This window comes from Perca fluviatilis, chromosome 3 (genome assembly GCF_010015445.1).
Source record: "Perca fluviatilis chromosome 3, GENO_Pfluv_1.0, whole genome shotgun sequence".
Lineage (NCBI taxonomy): Eukaryota > Metazoa > Chordata > Actinopteri > Perciformes > Percidae > Perca > Perca fluviatilis.
In genome coordinates, this window is record NC_053114.1 from 34,457,212 (window position 1) to 34,481,474 (window position 24,263).

The window sequence follows — 24,263 nt, forward strand, 5'->3', positions numbered from 1 at the left end:
GCTGGAAACCGATGCAGGTTCGAGGCATGGAGCCCCTCCGCTCACTGTCCGACGCCTGTACACTGGCTAGCAGGATGCCCAGCAAAGAAGTGGCAGTTTTTTTTTTCCTTTCTAATCATTTCGTGAATTTGAATCTTTATGTCCTATCCCTGGCACAATTTGAGAGGATTGGTAAAAATCTCCCTGGTCTGCATGAATATTGAGAACGGTTTGGAGTGACATTCCCTCATCCAGTTTCAAGTGCTGTGCCAGTTTGAGAGGTGCCAACTGTCACAGCTAATGTAAATGCAGAGTCGGTTACACTATGCTTTTTGTTCAGTAGACTGGGGATGATAGCTGCACCTGAAAATTAGCACGCACGCACACACACACACACACACACACACACACACACACACACACAGCTTGTGTGTGTAGAAGATGATGTAACCTGAGAGCTGCACGGCACTGTAACATGATTGGTTTAGGTGTTTTAAAATGACAGCGCCTATTCAACTGTATTATCCACATGGCTACTGACCTACAGCAGTTAACAGGTTTTCCTATATAAATTATACTTTCTGTACATTATCTAAACTGCAAAAGCAAGATGGTGAACAATACTAAATTGAAATAACCACAGTAGTCAAAAATAGTGCTTACCATAAACCAACAACAAAGCTGGCATGTAATTTTTTATGCAATTGCCGAATAATTTATACACATACTGTATAGGTTGCATAACCTTATATTGAAGATGTTTTGTATAACCTGCAGCATTGAATTTATTTGCTTTCCTTTCCCCTTTATCTTCCTGATCAAAGGCTGGATTGTGCTTTGACATGATGTACATTTTTCTACCAGCTTCCACAGTGCAAGATAAAGCCATTTTTCTACTGTTGCTATGAATCCCAAATTTCTTAGCAGCTCATGAACAAGCATTAACAGGCAAAACCAGTCCATAGTTGCAGCGTAGAAAGCCTGCCATCACAAAAATAAATATGAACATATACAATTATTACCTGCTAGCAATCGGACCTGTACCAACTATTTCAGCGGAATGCAAACTGGTACAAAAGCATCCAAGTATTATACAGGTCCAATGTTAACTTATGAGACAATCCTGAGGATTTCTGCACATTTGAAAAATTATTCAAACAAAGCAATCCAACAAAGATTTATCTCAGGTATTAGGTGGCTGAGTGGAACAAACACATTTTTGCATTTCGGAGTGAGAAGCTGTTCTTGACCCATGTCATGTTTTTACTTTATTAACAGAAGCCAGCAAGAGATACATAAGTACAATCCACTTTAAAGATAAAGACCACAGGTGTGCATGTTTGAGTAAAGGTACAGTAACAGCACAACGCATTCTCATAAACAATGTAGTAGCCTGCGAAAATGTATGCACACCAACTCGTATGATATCCTACAAAACTAAGGCAACTGCCACGTGACACCGGCTATGGACCTCCTTGACGCAGAGTAGGGCTTTGACTTTTGCCCAAAAATCATATTCGAAGTTCGTTTGTATATTAATATTAATATTCGAATATATTCGAATATTTATTAATAATATTTTGACCATTAAATGCCTTCATTTAAAAAAAAAAATTAAGTCAGACCCTGGATTAAACACACACAGTGTGCTTTCGACAGGAAGTTCGGGGCTTTCACCGTAGCCTACGTAAGTGGTCTGATGTTTATACTCGTGTGCTGGTGTGTGTGGGCGGTGTTGCCAATTAGACACTTTTTTTCACAAAAGCGACTAATCTGGCGACTTTCTGTAGAAAAGACAGCGACTTTCTGTAAAATGAAAAAGAGTCGCCAGTATTTCTCTCCTGTGGCCGCCGAAACAGTCACCTTTCTCTTCTGTTGTGTGACTGAGGAGCAGCCCCGCCCTCCCCTCCCCTCTGTGCTCTCTCCTCATGTGCAGCCAACTCTGTCTCACGGCATTTCGTGTAAATGTACACGTTATTCTTAATCTATTGATATGTGTTCACGGAGACGTTTTTCTCGTTTTTTACGTGCAGCAGCACTGAGCAGGCAGGTAGAAAGGGGAGAAGGGACAGGGTGCGGCGCCGGTGTAGGTAGGAGAGACAGCGGAACGCGACGGGAGAAAGACGCCGCTGAGCTGGCCTGGCCGTGGGCCAGCCACTTTCTTTGAGAATTAGGGGGGAATGCACCGCTACCGAGCCACGGCCGAGAGACGTGCCTCGCCGCGACGTGTAGTTACATTTTGAAATGCGTGAAAAAGCCTCGGAATCTGAACGGAAAACAACGTTTACAAGCAAACGCATTTACAAAAAATAATGCCCATAACAGGTTCGAATATTAAGGGCTGGCTAATATTCGTTCGAATATCTTTTATTTTTTTAATATTCGAATTATATTCGAATAACGAAGTTCGGAGTCAAAGCCCTAACGCAGAGCATCAGTTGCTAGTTGTGTTTAGCCGCTACAGAGCTGCTTACGCCGGCTGCAGAGCTCCGTCGTATCAGCGGCAGTTGCTAGTTGTGTTCAGTAGCTACCAAGGTTACAATCGTTAACGAAACCCAACGCAATAATTAAAAATAGGTGGGAAAAAACATTGTCGTTAACTGAAATAAAAATAAAAAAACGAGGCATTACAAAAAACGATAACTAACTAAAACTGTAATGTCTGTTTGCAAAACTAACTAAAAAAAAATAATCTAGTAAATGTCCTTAATTTTCATCTTTCTCAATGTCTTTCATAGAGCAAATTACGTTATATCTTTCAGAGTTGACATTTCCGACCATAGACCTGTTTTATATAGTCTATGCCATAGACTCTATGCCATAGACATGTATAGTTTCCAACTGGGAACCCAGGAATTCCAACATTCCATGTCAAATTGAACACAACATAGTCCATGCCCCTCGCCTGGCATCATGGCGGTCCCGAAAATCGGAAGAAAGCGGCAAAGTCCTATTTGATTATGACTGTGTCAGATAAAAGCAAGTGCCTCGCAGTGGAAGGTGGTAAAATATGTGGACAATTTAATGAAGGAAACGGAGACAACCGTAGGACAACGAATACTACAGGCGTGCTCTCACCGGCGACCCGATAGCTGCTGGTTAGTAAATACGCAGGAACACCAAAAGCGTGAGGAAGCGTGGGTTAATATGTGGAGTGATACTGGGATGTCTACACAACTGTGTGAGTCGATTGACTTCAAAAAGTTCGCCACTTTACTCGAACCAAAGTTCAAAACACCTGTTGATGTATGTCTTCTTTAGTCTGTTGGCTATTTAGGTTTTTTCCTGGCACACCTCACTTACACATTTTGCACTTACTGCGGTATCTTGTGTAGACTGTTTTACATATTTGTGCTAATGATATGTACATTTTATGTAGCATACTGGTGTTATTGTTGAATACATTGTGAATAGATATTTCTAAAATGTATGATGTTTTTGTTGAGTTATTATTACACAATACTTTTTCTGACCTTTTTGAATCTTGCCCCCGACAAATGACCCATATTACAAAAAGGACTAAAACTAACACTAAAACTAATAAAAACTAAACATTTTCAAAAACTAAACACTAAACTAGCAAACACACTTTAAAAACTATTTAAAACTAAACTGAATTTGAAAACAAAAAGTCAAAACGAAATAAAAATAAAAACTAATGAAAAATGCAAAACTATACTGTAATAACCTTGGCCGCTACAGAGCTCCGTGACACCAGTTACACAGCTCTGTCGTATCAGCAGCAGTTGGTAGTTGTGTTTAGCCACCAATAGTTAACTGTGAGCCGGGCACCGCCAGGTGACGGTCCTTTCATTGGCCGTGGCAGTTGAGTTTAGCCGAGAAAAAGTGAGCGTCATGCGGCGACAACAGTTAAGTTTAGGCTCCAAAGTGACTAGTTAAGTTTAGGAAAAAGATTGGGGTTTGGAGTAAAACACTCCCAAGGAACGAAAACGTGTTTCCTGGGTGAAAGTATTTTGTTTTGGCTGGGAGGCAAACTCCCCTCCCCAGCTTGAAAGCGCTGGGTTTTAAGACCCACCCATCCACCCCGACCTCCTCCCTACACGGCCCACAGTGTTCTTATTCAGCAGCAGTCATAGTGGTGCATTCAGTACAGCAAAAGAATACGTGGAATGCTTACGAATTACAGTGCTTTACTTTTCGCAGCTATATGTATGTATGCTTCATGAGAATGCCCCGAACAGCAACATGGATTTCCAGCACAACAATAAATAAATTAACAAGTGATACATCAACCAGTGGCAGTTATTGATGAAAGAATGTGGATGTATTGAGGTTTCTCACTCCATATGGCTATCTATCCTCCAGGGCAGTGGAAGGATATATAATGAAAGCCACAGCATGTCTTGGCATGCTGGGCTCGTTTCTATTTCCACTGCATCATCACAGCAGGCGATAACCACAGTGACCCACGACGAGCAGGACCAAACCGTGACGGCTCCCGTCCTCCACTGTTTGGCTCAACATGTGTGTTTTTGTTGTGAAGTTAATGTTAATGGGAGCTGCTAACTCGGGAGAGTGTAAAGCAGCTACAGGAAGTGTCAACTTAGTTAATAAAGTTATGGTGACCAACTCCAACCATTTTCAATTAACCTCTTGTCTGCATCTAGTTTTGGTCATTTCTTTCAGTTGTGGATAGGTTTTAATGTTTCAGGAATGAATGGTAAAGATGGTATAGATGCAAGCAAAATGAAGAGATTAAATCAAGAGGCAGTCTAAGTTACCCTTAAAGGGTAACCATGGATTTTACACATCAAAGTCTGTGTACAGCTCTTGAGGAGTATTACTGCATATGTAAAGAAAGTTTTATAAAGCTGTTTTGTGGCTCCAAAGAAAGCACATTGCCAGTGATGTCGCTTTAGTCAGTGTCTGTTAGGTCTGAAGACTACACGTTTAAAAAATAAAAATAATCTGGGGGTGTGGTGTTGGAAAGAAGTGAGCATACCTAACCTCTGTAGCCCGCTCATCTCTGCAGGTTACACACCCGAATATACAACCAAAATATTGCCGCCCGGTTAAGACAAGGAATAAGAATGCATGGAATACAACAGACAATATATCGGATTCTGCTGCAGAGTCCAACAATGTTATAGGAGTTTACTGCTAAATCAGTACTCTTTTAAACTCAAACCTTGTATTGTGCCACTGCTGTTGTTCAATAAAGGAAAGCAAAGGCAAAGGCCTATAGGTTGGTTTAAGAAGCAGAATTGTAACCAATTGGTGCTGCATGTCGTAAACAGTGGTGACTCGTAGCGATAATGGGCTCCAGTCCAATATATTTTAATGAGCCCATCCTCGCGCTGAGACAAAAGGGTTCGACTTGATAACCCAGTCTACAATCTGCATACTGGTGCAGAATTCTAAAACAACACGCATTACACCATTACTTATAGTAATACTGCTATTTTGCACAGTAATTGTAATTACATTTTATCAAATAGAGATAGGTAGCAACCAAAACTCTGGAGTCTCCTCAACATACTCAACAGTGTCACATGTTGTGATATCCTCTCAGAAGACAAAACTGCCCAGCCAATTTAGACTGCCTGAGCACTGGTAAATGCTCCACAAGTCATTTTGGATTAGCTGTTTCAGCTGTGTAATGTGTTATTTTTCACAGCTTGTTTCAGGCTTAAGTGAGAATTCTTTCAGAGATTCTCAGACTTTTTTTGCAAACCTAACTACACTCCAGCATCTCCCACTGAACAGAGATTAACTTCCTTTCTCACATGTATGTAGTTTCTTTCACTTTATGAAGTGGGCTCAGATACCTTTGGTGGAATGCAGCGTTTATATTTGAATCTGTTTGGATTTCCATTACTGTATATGTGAACAAAACAGGTTGCAGACAAAAATCACTTGTCATTCACTATTAGCTTCAGCTGCATTCACACACATACAGGCTACCCCATCACATCATAGTCTGAATTACAGAGGCTGACCATTGATCCACAAAAACATGTCTTAAATATGAAACAGGACCACTCTTTACAATGAGACTACAGGCCCTCTCAGACCAGGGGCCCCAGTGCAGCCGCATGCACAGACTATATTTCTACCACTGGTGAGGAAAGTAAATGAGAAATCAATCAAACACTTAAGCTTCATTTCATTGTGTAAGAGCACTGATCCATCACAGGGTGTTATGGTCTGAGACAGCATCTGCTCCTCTGCATACTGCATGACTGCTGAAGAAAAAAAAAACACATACAGACAAACACACGCACAGGACTGAAATATCAAAAGGTCAGTAGACAGGCAAGAGGAGAGACTGGTGTTGTTGTAAGACAGGATGAGCCTCCGAGATCTCTGTCCCTTAGTGTCTGTCTGTGTAAAATCAAGGACATAACTGGAAATCGTAAACAGGTCACCATGTCTATGTTTGGCCATGCATATTGCAGATGCCAGAAGCGCCTTCCAATTCCTTTGGTTCATAAATCATCATTCAGTCTCAGTCATCATCCAAAGATTCAACTACGGAATTACGATGGCAGAGATTATATATAAAAATACTTAAGCCTCTTAGTGAGAGTGCATTTTACCAGTGGAAATAATTCCACTATACATACTTTTAAATAAATGATGCCAGACATAAACTGACTGCCAAGGATCTTTTAATTTATTCATGAAAATGTGTTGAAAACTGCAAATAATCCTCCTTTGATTCTGCATCATGTTATCGTGCAATTTCTTCACACAATAGTCATGTCATGTAACAATTAATATTTCAGCGCATAAGTCAAATATCAAGAACATTTTTCTCAGTCCACCATTTTAGTCCTCAGAGCAGAGAGACATCAACATGTCACAACTACACCACAGTGCCACACAATGGCCAGGAGAGAAAAGGCATAATGGATGTAGATAATTAAAAGGGATAATTACAAAAACTGTCATTTATCTCTTTACAAAATGGAAAGAATGCTGTTTTTTTCCCTTGTCTGTTAAATATCCCTAAATATTACAAACATATTTGGCTGAAATTCACAGGAAAGACAATCCTTGGCCCATGAATCAGCCGATCAGATTTTGATGGTGATCAGGATGTGTGATTGTGTGTTTATGTGCTGCTGGGAAAGTACCATGTTTGGGCGCTAAACAACATAGGATTATGCTAGTTTGGATCATTTGTCTGCATTGGTAGGCTTTTACAACAACACATTGTTTTCTGTAATGTGTCCTTCTAAGTCACCTTCAAATCCAGACAATTACTCAGCTCTCGTCTGTTGAGAATGGACGGTTACAAGTCAGAAAAGGATATAGATAGATAAAAGATTCAATATCAATTATGCACATGATAAGGATTTATGTCAGAAATTAATTCCACTTTGAATATGAGAATGAGTGAAGAATATTCGTCAGCTGATGAACATGGTTTTGTTTTAAGCATGTGATTGCAAAACCCCTTGTAGAAGACTGTGTGCGTTTGGGGCTTTTTCAGCGGTGAAGGGAATCAAGGGTATTGATGACGACTGAATGAGAGCTAATTAGTGAAGAGGAAATGGTGCTTTATTGCTGGAGAAGGGGTGGTTTTGTACTCTTCGGGGAGGAGGGAATATGGTCCCACACAAATCCCTCACAACGAAATGAAAAGTTACTTTTCAATGTTGTTATATCATTTTTCAGAGTGTACACCTACAGTATATACTTGTCATCAGGATATCTCATATCACTGTGCACTTTTATCAAAATCATGTTTTTGTCTTCCTGGAAAATTTTTCCACCTGTCGGGGGAAATACAACTTGTGGCCCAACAATTATACTAAGAATTCTTCCTTCAAAACTTCATTATAAAAACTAATCCATCATATCTTTGGTTATTAATATCACTTTCATGTTTTTACGGTAAACATTAAGCCACCGGCAGCCGGTTAGCTTAGCTTCGCACAAAGACTGGGAACATGGAAAAAAGCTAGCCTGGCTCTGTCTTGGTGTGTCACCTTATTTCTACTTCTGGACTGATTTGTATTTTTGAGGTTGAGCGCCCACTTGGAACGCAGACTTGCCACCTTTTTAATTTTTCTCATTGTTTCTTGTGTGAGACATAATGCATTTTATTTTGTGTTTCCTACAGCCAAGTATTTACTGTTATCTATCCAATTAACAGAGTGTGCATGCTAATAAATAAGTCAAAGTACTCCAATATTTATCTTACCCATCCATGTAATCATACATGTGTTTGCTGCTTGGAGAGAGGGAGTATAATATCTTTATTGATCTTTGTTATTCGTCTCTCTCCACTTTATTATAAAAAATAAATCCTGTGCACATCTTCCATTAGTGGCTGTGAACCCAGGATCTGTGGGGAAGGTTGCCAAAAAAGAACAATAATAAAGATCGTTGATCCCTGCTCTATCAAATAAATATGAGTATGATAGCTTATTGGGAGGTAAACAATGCAAGTCAAATAAAATATCTCCTGGACTTAATTCCTATGGTACCAAATTACCAATATAATTTCCTCTGGATAGGATTGCCCAGCCTGGTTTTTATGTGTGTATTTGATATGTGTGTTTGTGGGTCTGTGTCTACGTGTGTATTAGTGTGTTTATGCATCTTTGTGCTTGTTGAGAGCCTGTGCCCGAATAGAAAAAAATTACGTTCTATAAAACGTCTCTATAAACAGCATAGCACAATAAATCCAAGGCAGAAATATTAAGTGGGACCAATATTTAGCTGGACCCACTCCAGAATCCTAGTAAATCTCACGAGTCGTGATGACCTTAGCATTAAAAAAATATATTTTACAGGGGGAAATAATCCAATTCTCTTCCAATGAAGGCATCACTGACATAGAGCTATCTGTGTTGTGCACCTGGGCCTTTCCACTGAGAGGTCATTTAGAATGCATTCTCTCTTTTAGGGAGAGCTCTATTAAATACACCATGAATATCCAAGCAAAAAGGTATTTTGCAATGACCAGAAAAAAGGAAACAATGGCAGGAAAGAAATGTGCTGCAAACTGTTGCTGTGTTCAAAGAAGGGAGCCTACCATATTTGCAGAGAGACTAGGCAGTGAAGCTACAAAGGAAACCTGCTCAAGGACACCTGTTTCTCACAGGGAGTAGTTTGTGAGAAGCAGATTGTTTGTGCAACGCTGCAGCAGCCATGTGTTAATGCTAGGAAAGGCACAAAGATCCCATTGCAGTCCCCCAACTCCACATGGAGCCACAATGTGCTTTAGAATGTGACAACATATTAAACATTTGATGAAGTCCTAAGACGACACAATGTAACTGTGCACTTAGAAAAGGATAATTATTAGACATTATATTTTTTAAAAGCCAAACTCGATCCTTTATTAATCAAAGAAAACATGCAAAAGAGAATTTATTAAACTGCAGTGTATTCGCCCAATTAGCATCAGCATAACATCTGTGATGCTAGTAGTAGAATACACAGAGGACCCCTGAATAAATTCATCTGCATGGCAAATCCACCTAACCTAAATCCACTCTGCACTTCCCTTTACAATTATGCTAAGGAATGCACTGAGCTTCTGGCTGTTTAGTACAGTTATCTGCCAAAACCCTCATTGCTCAAGAAGTTGTCATTATGGATTTGCTTTACCGTTACATTATCTCCTTTGGAAAACTAATTTCATATTAGGGTAACTGCCTCTGGTCGGGTTATGTGGGGCTGTTGTGTTGAATAAAATGCTGATGAAGAGGACGGGGGAGAGAAAAAGTCATGCTGGCCCTCCCTCACTATTTCTGTCAGATGAGGTCATCAAACACCAACCTGCTTTGTATATTAATGATGTAACAGCCAGGGATTTTTGGACACCCCGTCCTCAGAGACTGCTTGGCTGGAGGCAGAAGAGGACTTCATCTTGATTTGAGAGAGAGATAACACCCTTGATAGACCTGTGACAAAGGCTAGATAGGCAGTGTGAGAGGTAAAAGTGAGGGAGTGTGGACGCCAGCAGAGAGGAGAAGACAGGAGAGCAGCGAGGCAGAGGAGGATACACTGTGCCTTTAAAGCACCAAACCCCTCCTTCACATAGCCGAGCAGAACAGCCGAGTGGTCCTGGCAGGAGCCTGAGCCCCACGATAAACTCTGGCATCAGCTTCCCTTCATCTGGCAGTCAGCGAGGACACAGTGAGGGCGCAGGGGCAGAGAGACGGGGACGGAGAAAGAGAAAGAGCAAGAGTGACAGAAAGGGGGGGGGGAGAGAGAGACGAAAACAGGCGGATAGGCAGCGAGGGAGAGGCTGTCATAGGAATCACACAGCTCCTTTTTCTTTTTTTTCTTTTTTTTTTACAGCAGCAGCTCAGCCGTTGTGTCTGCTGCCTCCCGGTGCAGGCAAACGCTGACTGGTGACGGCTTTCGGCAGCACAGTTATCTGAGTGATGGTAGCGGCCGCGGCAGCATCGCAATCCGAAACAGTAGCTCTCCTCGCGGCTCGGGCTCTTAGTCATCTTCAGCCTCCTCTCTCCCTTCTCAGAGTGCTATCAGGGCCATTCATCGTTCCCATCTCATGCCTCCTGCCTCCTCCTCCTCCACAGCTTCATCCTCCACTTCTACTCCTCTGATGAGCCAGAGCCTCAGAGTGAAATAACCCTGCTGACAGAAGCTTCTCTCTCTGTCAAGACAGTAAGTAGGGGGAGAGAACTCTGTGTGTGTGTGTGTGTGTGTGTGTGTGGGGTGTGTGTATGTCAGGGAGAGAGAGAGCGTGAGTGTGAATGTGTGTGAGACAGAGAGATAAAAAGAGGGAGAGAGAGGAGCAAAGCGGCGAGAGGAGAAGATGTTAGTGTGTGCGACAGAGGGACTGCTAAAGAACCAGCAGGTTGTGTGTAGCTTGAATGATCCTGCTGTGCGTGGACAGTGAGCTCTGGGCATAGCAACAGCAAAGTGATGCACAGGAAAGGTGAGTAGGTGTGTGTTCTGGCGTGCGTGTGTGCATGTGTTTGTGTGGAGGTGAGGCAAGTGCTGCTGAAGCAAGGGATGCATTTTGACAGCAGCTAAAAAAATCACCAACGCAGTTAATTCCCATCCATATCGGGGTCTCTTTCACTCTACTGTTGTTGATGGTTTATGCTGCAATGACTTAGAGAAAGAACGAGGAATAAAAAAGGAAAGGAGGAGGAGACACGAGAGAATAAGTGATTGCTTTTCTTCCCGTCTGTCCAGGTGCCATGTGTGATTGGCCAGCACGCCCCGTGGCAGTGGCATCGCCCTGGATTTGGCGAGAAGCTCTCCCCCCTGGTTGTTCTCTGGGTCCCCTCTGGGAAGCTTTCATGGGATTTATCTCTTCCTGCTGGATGGCACTGAGCTCTCTGCCTCTCTGAAAAGAGTCCACAGAGAAACCATACACTACACGGATAATAAGTAAAATAATTATCCAATCACAGCACAAGGAGGCAGACCGGGTTCCCTTAGCAACAACTGAAGAAGAGAATCCTTTTCTGTTTCTGCTCCCTTGGTTTTTGGGCACACCCCTGTGGACTGCTGTGGGTCAGTGTTTTTTGAGAGGACTTGGAGAGCGCTGTTGCATAAGACAAGCTGCCACCCGAATTCCAGGAGAAGGTGCTCGTTCGCCTTCCAGCCCCCTTGTAACTGTGTCTCACCGACAGATTTTTTTGTTATCCCTCTACAAATTCTCATCACAGGTCACGTTCCGCTGGCTTGGAAATCAATTCATTCTGATCCCACGCCACCTGGAATAAGCCCTGCCTTTTTTTGGGAGATTGGACGCTCTGTGAAAAAGAAACACACCTACCTTCCTCGCTTTCATGGACGAGAAATGAAGGACAACATGATTAAGTCATCATCTGCAAAGAAAATGGATGTGGAGCAAAGTTTATTGTGATGTGAGTTTCTACTGAGAATCTTTTTATTTTTCCTGAAGGGGGGGGGAACACCACACAGCACAGAGGAATATCCCCCTTTCTCCAAACAAGATCTGTGCTTTCCCTCTTAAAAGACAGTAGCCCTTACTAAAAAGACTATATTTAGAAAGAAAGCCTTGTCCCTGCTGGCCACCAATAATGTAGAACACGATCATTTCGAAAATTGTGCCACGACTGGGAGTTCTATTTTATTTTTTTTAATCTACGTTGGATAGCTTTCTCTATGTAAGGGTTCATATGAACCCCTTTTCTGCTTTCACTTTTGTATGTTAGCCTGCCATTATGTCGCTGTGTTTCACAAGTTAAAAAGGTTGTACAGGACAAGTGGAAAAGGGAAAAAGTCTCTTCACTGTATAGACAGGTTTTTTTAAATAGCACCTCCTCGGGAACAATTTCAAACGTACCCACTGACACATTAGTTGGCCCAACACGATTATGTAAGAGTTTCATACCAGCTTTAGCCCATGTGTTTTTTCCTCTTCCTTTTCCATGGATTTACAGCGTTTGACTTTTCCCATGCTTATTTTCTCTTCATTTTTGGAAGCATCTACCAGAGGGCATGGATGTCAGAGTGTGACCCTGTGCCGAGTGTGCGGGCGAGGCAAGGTGTTTTGGCTGCCCAGGTGCTTTTGTGGTGGTGGGGCCCCCTGGGGGGGGGGGGGGGGGGGGGGCGCCCCCCCCCCCCCGCCCCCCCCAGCCAAAGACATGGACCCCGACTCGGCTCCCCCACGCCCTCAGCCTGTTGGCCACTGGCCCCACGTCGCCCTGTAAAGGATGTCCCTCAGCAGTGCTCCGGCCCGGGACACCTCTGAGACCCCCAGCCCGAGAGAACGCATCCGCAGCCACATGAAGATGGTGATTGACCAGCTGGACGGAATTCTGAAAGAGCTCAAGGATGTGGCCAAGGAACTCCGGGAGGTGAGGTTGAAACGCTTATCAGGCTTCTGTGGGGATTTAGAGAGGAACAAGGGGAGGAAGAGACGGAGGCAGGGAGAGAATGTGGGTGCCAGATGGGTGTGCTTCTCAAGTAGGCTGCATTTAATCAAGTGTAAAATAATATTTCGCAGCGTGGAGATTTTGATTAAGATTTGAAAGTGATGAGATCTCACTTTTTTGTTTTGTAGCAAGATGATATTGTTGATTACAACCGCAGCAAGGCTGTCTTCCTTTTCCAACCAAACAATTGCTTAACGCCACTTACAAATGCCCTTCGTGTGTTCAGTGGTGTCTTGTGGGAGGTACAGTAGATGTGAAGTGCTGTTGAAAAGCAGCAAAGCCAGGCTAAAAGGAAACACAGGGGCAGGCTTAGATAAGATACAAGACTTAGCACCACAATAGTTATATAACCATTTTGTTAAGAATCAGCTGGATTCCTAGTGTATTTTTCGCATCTGCCATGGAAACACTGGGCAATTTGTGTGTGTGAATGTCTGTGTGTACAGTGCACAGTTTGACCAAGGATCAGCAAAGAGAGATACGTTGCAATGTTCTCCGACATGCATCTACAAGTATATGGACTAAACAAATGTGTGTGTGTGTGTGTGATGGCTGATGATCAGAGCACATCTGTTCATGTGTGTGAGAGTACAAAATGGCCCTCATCATATCTTTTGCATCTTCCCCTGCAGTGTCCTCAAAGCTGTGGGCTCTTCACGCAAAGAAAGACACAAAGGCAGATAGAGAGCCAGAGACAAATGAAACCTGAGCAAACAGTTGTGTCCGACCTATCCCACATTCTCCAAGCATATCACATGATTAGCCTCCCACTTGCGTCTGATCAGGGATTCAGAGGGAGTTTGTGTGTGTGTGTGTGTGTGTGTGTGTGTTTTTTTGAAATGTGTTGAAGAAGTTAAATGGTGGATGTTAGCGCATGTAATGACCTAAAGGAGGAGGGTTTAGAACAGCCAGGGTACAGCTGCCATAACTCACTCCATCACCACATAGGATACCCCCCCCCAACACACCCCCTCTTCTCCCTGACTCCTAGCTCTGTCCCACTCACCACGCTCTACTTTATGTACTTGCACAGTTGGAGGTGCAAGGGCACAGCTCACAGTGCACCTTCCCTCTGGTGAGCAGGAGAAGCCGGCCTGCACACAGGAGTGATTGATGATTATGGGACAACTGCAAGTGAAATAATGCTGGCTGGAGCTATTTATAAACAAAAACACGGCCTGTGCCTCTGCCAGCTCCAACGCATATTACCATTCTTATCCCAGACCCCATTAGGGAGGGCTCTGCACAGTGGCTCAAATGTCATTTTTTATTGGGAGAGCACAATCACCCATATTGAAATGGTTAAGGAATCATATTAGCTGCAGTGGCAGTCATAATTCTGGTATCAATATCCTGCAATTAACTGACCTGTGAGACTGCAGACGGAATCAAAGGGAGATGAAGAAACAGAATCAGTGTAGCGCCATCAGATGCATGGAAGCCTAATGTTCCATAAAATCTCTCATTCTTGGCCACATGAAAGGAACAACATAATAGATAACAACTGTCACATAAATAAATGATGAATTGCCGTGTGAATGTAGTGAAATAAATAACTCGGTGCAGGAGCAGTAATGACTGATTATATCCCACAAGGTCTTTGGGGAACTGGAGATACTGCATTGCTCTGAGGAGTCAAAGCTGACACTCCAAAGCACGTAGCTGCCCCGAAATTAGGAAGTTACTAGTCGGTTACAATGCTTATTTCACAGTACCGTTTTCATAGCTCAATATCACACACGTACAGGGTCATTGTGCCAATGGGTGAAATGGTGAATTCAACATGGTATCAATGGTAATTTCAACACATGATTAGTAACACTGCAATAGAATCGGCCTACATTCAATTTTCAGATTTTTTTCAACGCCTCAAAGATGCGTACATTGCATATTGCAGTCTTTATTTATACCATGTAGTCCTTACCTCTACATTAATTAAAATGAGAACATTTGGGAGATTTTCTAGTCAAGTGTTAGACATCTGGTCTTTGTGGCCTTATGCATTAACCGTAAAAAAATGTATGTTCTGCAGATTTTGTTTTTTTAGGCGATTAGAGTGCAGGGAATAATACTTTTATCACTACATTTTAAATTGTTTACCAGTTTTTAATTGAATAAATATGTCAAACCCCAAGGACTTTTTTAACAAGGCCTCAGGGGAATCTTACATAAAAAGTAGGTGACACAGAAAATTGTTGAAATGCATTTTGTAAATTGATTTGCTTAGCTTGGTTCGTGAGAAGTCCAGGGGAGGGAAAATCAAGTAAGGTTGCAGATTTCTGACTTTTCAAAATGACTTACAGCACACAGTGAAAAGGATATAAATTAGGAAACTAAGACACATGTTGAAAATAACCAGAACTGCCCTTTTAGGAAGACCTTCACATCCACTGATTCTACCCCTCAGACAAGCAAAAAAAAGTCTTAAAAAGGGGTCATCCATTGGTCTTACTTTCTTGTCTGCCAGAATTCATCATCCTGAGTTTGGAACATAAACCGCACTCAGTGCAGTTTAATACAACTCTGTGGTGAACCTACATTAAACTTCGATCAATGTCATGTAAATGGGGATTTTTGTTCCTGGGTGCCAAGTGCATTGCATTCTGAAACTTATACAATAGTAAAAACCTGCCTTTAATAATCTCATATTCTGCATGCTTATTTCTAATGAAAACGCTCAGCAAACAGCCATTTTGAGGGAGCCTGAGAAATGAGCAATAATGAATGGTAATTAAAAAGCAATACCTCGGAAATTTCCATTTATGTATGTGAGACTTTTGTTGTCTAATCTTCACAGAGTAGAGCAGTTTTAACCATTCTAGTATTCTGGTCCCTAGGTAAGTTAATGCTGGTTTTGTATTTTACCAGGTAAAGAGGTAACATCTTTATTCCACAGGTGCAGTCCAATATTTTAAGTTAATTTGGCTCTGTGGCTATAGGTGTTTTAAAATCTACAGATATTTAGCAACCCATTCCATGGGGCTACCTACAGTACCCCCAAGCTAGCAAATAAAGATATTTCATTATAGGCTGTCTCTAAAACGATGCATGTACAGCATTATACTGAACAAATCTATATGAAAGTTGTATACACGCTGTTTTATTAGAGAGATTGTTCTAATTTAAGCATCACAGTTACAGTCTCAGACAATAAATCTCCTTTACATGTCAAAGACAAATGTAACCGAGCACACAGTTTTTCAAGATTGCTCCCTTCAAAAGCCTATTACAGTAAAATGCAGCCTGTCTTGCTTGTGAATCCCATTACACGCGTCATGGCAGGCAAAATGAAAAGGATGTAAAGGAAGGACATTGGAAGGTAATATACTGATAAACTTCTCTATTTGTAATAATAACACTGGCAGGAGTGGCAACTCCAGAGGAAATATTTCATTTAGGTATCATTTCAACCTTGGACATAGAAGTCTGAGGGGAAAATAATGACACCAAAGAGGATGCAAAGCAACCTCGGAAATTGCTCATGTTGAGTTGTTCCTTTTCCTCAAACTGAATTTCACAGAAAGAAGGGGAGCTAAGGAAACACAAATGTAGGAGTGCACTCATGTTGGTTATTAGAGACATACAGACTGGTAAATTGAAAGAATTTAATGAAGCGCTAAAAAAGAAAAAAAAGACTGGGGAGAAGATGCAGTGGCATTGAGAGGGGAGATTGGCAGTGAGCTACACATCTTTATATGGAACCAAACGGAAATGATGGACTGTTATTATGTGGATGTAGTTATTATGCAGAATCCTACCGCGAGCAGATGATGCTGCACGTCTGTGCACGGCTCAAGTCAAATGAACACAGGAAGGCAATCAGGACTCGTAGAACTAAAGCTCCAGATGAGAGGAGTGAATATAAGCTGGACAAAGAGCAATTATCAGTAGCAGAGTACAGCACGTCCAGGATACTGGCCTCTATCAGTCAGCCTTGCAGTAGTTGTCTGCACATGCTCGTCGTAATGCAGGAGACTGGCTTACACCACAGGAGGGAGGCAGCAGGAAAACACTAGTGTCAGGTAAAAACTGCATCCTCCAAATGTCAGCTTTTTAGGAATTAAGTCCTGAGTAACAGCATTATTAATGAGACTGGCCACCATGCAGTGTTTTCATGAATGTGTTTGATCTACTGAAGATCACCTGTAAATAGCAGCAGCAGCAGGACTTTAAGGTTTTGCTTCTTTTTAGAACAAACAGTCAACTTTGTGCTCGACAAGCATAGCCTACCACTAAATCTGCAGGAGCAGCACATCTTATTTAACCTCACATTAAAGAAATGGGGTGGTCTTTTCATATTCTATTCATCACCCAATATCATCCGCATGATCCTGTTGGCATGGCTGTCAAATCAGGGCATTTGTGCTAAAATGGAGTCTGTCAAAGAAAACTGCCATGTGAACGATTCGATCGGAAAGGCTACAGTGCGGTGCTTTTTCTTTTTTATGTCTAAGGCATCTTTAAATGCTGCATTGTTAAAGCTTGTGGTCGAGAGTGAGGGTTTCCAAACAGCTGGCCCCAGATCAGCCAGCCAGTGGCTTATCGAGACTGAAACCAGTTATGACACATCAACGTCAAAGGAACCATAGTCCCCCCTCTGCTGAAGCTCCGCGCTCAGCACTGAACCAAATCTGTTCCAAACCCAGAGGCAGCCCAAGGGAGACCAAAACCAAAATCAAAGGGCCATTTCTTTTCTGCAGGGGCCGTATCCTTTCCTCACTGTGTGTTTCCCCCTGCTTATGCTGCTGCTGAGCAGGGCAGGGAGCAGCAAACTGCCTAGCAAGAATATTTCAACATTGAACCATGAGGGGGACTTCAGTAATCACTAGCAATTTCACTCGGGGGAGTAAAACAATATCAACCTCGCTGGTAAACACACTCTCTATGAAATAGTGCATCCGATTACGAATATTTTGTTAAAGGGAATAGCAAAGATATTGGGAAATTTGTTGATTGCTGTAGGGTGTCACTGCAGAGGCATGTAATACAATAAAATTGAATGTTTCAGTTAATATTATAGTAATATATTAGTAAGTACTTATAGAAAATATTTACAAATTCCAGATTTTCTCCCAATCCAATACTTGGGATAAATCTTTAATCTTCAATTTAAGTAGATCAATCTTAATAGTCACAGAGTTGGGAAAAATATGAGGAAAACAAGTACATCTCACAAAGAAGTGTGTCTACTACATTATAAATACAAACCCAGTTTAATACAACAGTGAATGATGACTAGGTGTGGCTGAATATCACATGATCTTGGCAGGAGATTGGTTATTTCTGTTTGTCCAAATGAATGCCTACATTCAGAAATTACAATCAGTCACAAAGCTGTGTCCTGGTGGATCATTTCCCACAAAGCAACCATGTTGACTTGGCCACCAGTGCTGTGGGTTCACTGCCCAGCTGCCCACAGCCAAGTGATCTCCATTGTGGATGGCCCAGTCTGTTATTCCACCAGAGAGTGAATTTATTTCAGATTGATGCAGGCTTTGGCCCAGTCGATACGTCCTGTGAACATGTCGACCAGCTCCAACAACAGTAGGTGGGCAACACTGAAAGCTTCACCACTCAAACAGGAAAGTACTCTTCAACCTGACATACCTGGGCCAAAGGGTTTCTTCTCATTAAAAGCCATTTGGAAGAAATGACAAGTACCCGCCTGCTGTGTCTGTCAATTTGTCCCTCCTTGTCTGACCTCTTTTGTGTGTGGAAATTAAATTCCTAAATTAAACTTGCTGATGTGCCTCAAGCGGAGTTCTCTTTGCTCAGGAAAACAACAAGAACAAGGTACCTCAAGCCTTATCTATTCTTTGCTGAACATAAAATACCCTGCCATCTCCACACCTGTGTTGCTGCCTTGAGCTGAGCTCCACATACACTTCACTCGGAATGAATCTCAATCCTTCTCAGGTCTGATGAGATACTGCTTCTGTCCGATCACCTCTTGGCTGAACTGATTTTAAATGAATTCTGATCTGGCCCCAGTCATGCTAATGTTTTCTGGTACAAAAACGTCATGGTGACCCCACTGACTAACCGAAGATTTGATTCAAATGCAGCCCATCACTTTCCTTTAACGAAAGGAAAGGATGTTAAACATCTTGTGCATTTAGCTGATTCTTTTACCAAGACTAGCTTGCAATGACATCAACATCATCATTTAATTCCTAGATCCCCATATTAAAAAGTAAGCAGTAAAAGTGAGGAGGGAGGGAGTAGCCTTAAACAACGGGTTACGACTTTAGTGGCATCTAACCTTGAGAGCTGTGGAGAGAATAAAACAGCACCACGCAAAGCATTCCCCCAAGCCTCTTTTACCTAGCTCTGCTGTGGAGCTTCAGATTCTTTAGGATGCAGGCCCAGCATATTGACTAGCCCAATATGCCTGTAAGACCCACTGGATTAGCTGGCCCTTTGAGCTCTGCCTCCCTGCACGAACTCTGCACTCAGCATCGACTGTAATGAGGGCTTTAGGTTAGACCTCTGCTGAGGTAAACACTCAAAAATTGCACTCGTCTTGCTCATTGATTTTTTTTAACCAACATGCCTACTGTGGGCTAGTTACAGATACAAAATTGACCATGCATGTTTGCAATTCAGCCATGAACCCTTTTGCGTGTCCCTAGGAAAGAATTAAGCTGAATAGGATGAAAAATGGAGTTAAGGGCAGAGAAAAGATAGACACAGAATATGTGCAAGAGAGACAAAGTAGAGAGAGAGAGAGAGAGAGAGAGAGAGAGAGAGAGAGAGATATGAAGGGTGGATGGAGATAATGGTTTTTCCAGCTGCACAGAATTGCGACAGACTGGGTGGAACAGCTTAGATCAATTGTTGCAATCGTGCTCGTTCGTGGGCGTGTTTAGGATTGTTTTGGCCTATCTCTGTGCTGTGAATAAAACCAGTAGGCTGTAGTTAATGGTGTGAAAAATGGCATCCATCGAAGTGCACAAGCAGCCTCCGAGAATAGCTACATCATTTCATTGTGTCAAAGCATACTGTACGCAGAGGGACAGCTTGCTCTCCATTAGGCCATCAGACTGTCTCTTTCACCTGGTGTGGATACTGATTTTTTTATTTTACCAAGAATACAGATAATGAGAAATATAAATAATGTAAAGCGATGCTATGTTTTCGTCAATTTCCATAGCCTGTGAGAGTGCTCAGAGCAGCGTGGGCCAATTCACTCACCAGCGTAGCAGCTTAATCCAGCTAAAATCTTTGGAACTGTGTTATACTGAGGGATCATCAGGAGGCTTTTTTGTCCTTCCATTTATTTTTAGCCGTAGTCTGCGATGCATCATAAATCAACCCAGTTTTCAATGAGATTGTTCAGGTTTAACCAGCAGAAATAGCTGAACTCAGATGGCACACAACTGAGCTGTATCCTCTGGCCTTAAAATTTTTTCAACTTTATGCACATAGCATGTCCATCCTCCTGACATAATATATAACGTCAAGCAGGTTTTCACAGATAACTCACAAGTGGTTTCTTAGTGCTATGGACATTCAACTTTTATGATATTTGAACGATGCAAAGCTGGTAGTTTGTTCTGCATTTTAAAGAAAGTTCCTGAACAATAGAATAATGTTTGGCTTCTTCACTTGCTAGTTAATTTCAGCGTAGCGTGTTAATGACTTCACTTGCCATCACTATCACTGTTTATTCATTTCAAAATACATTTTATATGATCAACTTATTTTTAACCTGATAACTGTCTCCTTTTATACAGATATTTTTTAATCTTGTTTTAAATTAGTTTATTTTCAGGAGATTTATTGTAGAAGTAAAAGTGGTTGCCATGGAGACCTGGTTGTGTGTGTATCGGTTGGGCCTCTGCTGTGCCCCTGCAGACTTGAGCGGTGCAACCCAAAATTTATTTACAGTGTGCATGTGGCGTCTCCATGGTAAGCTGCCTTAACATTAGCTCCGTTATATTTATTTGAATCACCTTCTTATGGATAAAACTGTTTTGTATTTATTTATCTTCAGCATTCAGTTACTTGAGTAAATGCAGTATGTTGATTTTGTTTCTTTCATTGTTTTAAACGGTGTTCTTCCCTTCATTTGATGTCAACATGTAACGTTTTTGCTAGCTTCACTTTAGCTTAAATTCACTACATTCTTATTTGTTTTAGCATTCCGTGTGAGACTGGCTGAACTGTGGAGAACTACTGTAACGGTTATCCTGTGTTAATCATCAGGAAATAAACGGCTGGTCGGAGCCAAAGATAAAAAGAGTACACTTTTCATTGATACACAACGCACGAAGAGTACACAACCGCTACATCAGCAGCTAAAAGGCTAGTAACAATAGTTTCTATCATTGTGTACAGTTGAAAGGTTATCCGTTTTTCCACAAAGTTCTTTATTGTAAAATGCTAGAGCATGTGTCACTTTATTGTGGCAGTCCAATGAATTGAAATTCAAAAAAGGAATCTAAAATGTGTCATAATTTAAACAAATAAGCCACTGCACAAGGAAACTATCATGGGAGGAATAAACTTATGTGGAGATACATTTAGCCTCACTTGCAGAATCAATGGGTGCTTGTAGTTTGACACATTTAAAGTCTTCAGTCATTCAGCATGAGGGAGGAAAAAAATCATTGAAATGTTAATGTATTTTAGAAAACGTTTAGTGGGTTTATGAAGAATGAAGCTCAGCTGTGTTTTGGCTAGGTGGCTAGTTGTTAGCTTGCAAATTGAGCTGGCGGTGTTCGATTTCATTGGAGATGGCCGCCTATTAAGCATTGAGCAGGGATAGTGTCAGTAAGTGTTGGTGGAGCCGGTGTTGAGGCTGCAGGTGAATAAGTTTGTTGTGTAAGTGATAAGTGATCATTAGTTGCGCTTCTCAGTAAAAAGTCAGCGGTAGTTGTGTTTCTGCTTTTTGCTCAGCTTATAAGTGACCTTTGTCATAATGTTTGTAAATGTTTCACCAAAGTCACTGTGATTCCCTGTGAAGGGCAACAACTTTACAATCCCCGAGTCTAAGATGTAAAACGACAAAATCAACCCTGTTGAGCGTCTTCAGAGATAGCTCTACATGTTTCTGGAATCTCTCTCTCTCTCTCTCTCTCTCTCTCTCTCATCGACTTGCACTGGCAGCTCACACTCTGCCGGTGGCACGGCATGGATGGCTGCCACCACTGTCATTGTCAATAGCATGACAACGCGCCATCTAATGCAGGGCAAGATGAAAGAGGCACAGACAGAGGACAGGCTAATTATTCAGACTCACAGCTAAGAGCAGACGGGGACGCAACATGTCAAACTGTTTGGGTGATTAATATTTTTTGTCATCTGCGCAGTCACCTGTGCAGTTGACAGTTTATTGCCAAGATGATGAAGCCCATGATTTCTGACTTTTATGCAAAGTAGACGATACAGCAAGGTCTATGAGGGTGAATAACAATTTGACTTTTTGGTCTGCTGTTATTCTCAAGGATATTAACTGGGTATGGGACTGCAGGTTGATGTGGGCTGTGGCAGATTGTGTGCAGCAGATTCTGATTAGAGAGAAAAATCCTAATTATGATTATGCAAAAAGCAGATTGGAAAAACCTTTTCTTTTTTTTTTAACTGATAAACATGCATTAGCAAATTCCCAAGGTTAATAACTTTTTGGATTGTCTTCTTTGTTTCCAACATGTTGGCGTTCCAACTAATTCCCTATATTTTTAGGAAAAAAAATCTAATTTGGCCAATTTGCTAAAGTGTGTCCAAACTTTTGACCAGTACACACACACACGTATACACATATATGTATACATATATATACATATATATAATATATATACACACACACATATATACATATATACACATACACACATATATACACATACACACATATACACATATATACATACATATATATATATATATACACATATATATATATATATACACACATACATATATATATATATATATATATATATATATATATATATATATATATATAAATCAGAACATGTGTTCTGTATTATTATTCACTGTTGTCATACCGTAGACTCTTGTTTGTAAAGTCACATGGACACACTGACTTGTGGCTACTTTCTTATTGTTTCTGCTCCGGTAAACACAATCGTCAATGATCACAGGTGGGAGGCCTGTGGGAAGTCGTTTCTGTTGTCAGATGACTGCATGGTTATAAAAAGAATTATCTGATCAAGGGTCTCGAAATGCTAACAGCCCAGGCATTACCATTTGCTTTTAACTAGTTTTACAACTTTCTATTTGATGTGAGAACTTGTTGATTTTATTTGTCTTACACTGTATTTTAATCAAATATGTTTGGGTTTTGGCAGGGCTCAACAGTGCAACCGTTTCACACACATTTGTAACTAAAAATAGATGTGTACGAACTGGCTCGTCATGTTATGATGCAGAGAGCCTGCAACTGCAGCAAGCGTTGTCTGCGTGGCGTTTTGAAAAACAACCGCAGTTGCAAGCACTTTATCAGCCATGCTTTCCCCGTTAACTGAAAAAGTTGCAGAGCATGTTGCTCTCTGCCGTCCCCAGTACAGGTAAAGCTGCCTAAACATGAGCTGCGGTAAGACCACTCTGCCCTGGCTGTGCCATTTTTTTCCTACAGGAATAGCGGTGAAGACAGAGGAAGCGCTACCCTTGGAATTGCTGCCAAGGGCTGGGTTTAAAGTGCCCATATTATACTCATTTTCAGGTTCGTAATTGTATTTAGAAGTTATATCAGAATAGGTTTACATGTTTAATTTTCAAAAAACACCATATTTTTGTTATTTTCGTTGCTGCAGCTCCTTTTTTCACCCTGTGTGTTGAGCGAGGACCCTTAAAAATACACAACATTGCCGCTGTTAAAACATTTGCGAATGAAACATCCGAAAGAATAGTACGAGCTGTGCACGAAGGAATCTACAGACAGCAGCCAAAATGCAGCAACTTCAGGTACGGCAAAGGAAGGACAGTCACAGCTAAAAACTTGTGTGAACCAGACAGTGCCTCTCCCGGGCTGTCAGCTGTTCTCTCGGTAAATGAGTCTCCCTACAGTGGGAGCGGAGTCACCAACGGCCGGCTGCTGCTCGTTAGCATTCTAATTTCACCCACCCAACGTGCCTTCGTCATACACTGGTTAGCAAAAATTTGCAAAACAAAATTGTCACTCACCTGGTGATAGCGATGTGCTTTCCTACGATGTGAATAGAGCGTGTGAATTCAACAACGTTGTTACAGTTAACTATTTTAGAGGCTGTGGACGACGTTTACTTTATTAATGTGTTTACTGTGTTAATGGACTGAAGATGGGAGTAGGATGTGGTATGCGGTTTCGGCAGAATCTTAACCAGTGGATTCGGTATTCGGCCGAACCCCAAAAATCTGGATTTGGTGCACCTCTAAAATAAATATAGTTTGAAGCAGAAATTATCAAAAACC

General features: G+C 41.6%; 1 protein-coding gene across 1 annotated transcript in view; it reads left to right on the forward strand.

Annotated features, from left to right (window-relative positions):
* Positions 1-12,539: 12,539 nt before the first annotated feature.
* The window catches only part of insyn1 (inhibitory synaptic factor 1), a 45,648-nt gene continuing 33,924 nt past the window's right edge, over positions 12,540-24,263 (forward strand). Inside the window, exon 1 of the mRNA XM_039795541.1 lies at positions 12,540-12,767. Coding sequence (XP_039651475.1) covers positions 12,624-12,767 — 144 coding nt within the window. The 5' untranslated portion in view covers positions 12,540-12,623. The remainder of the gene's footprint in view (positions 12,768-24,263) is intronic.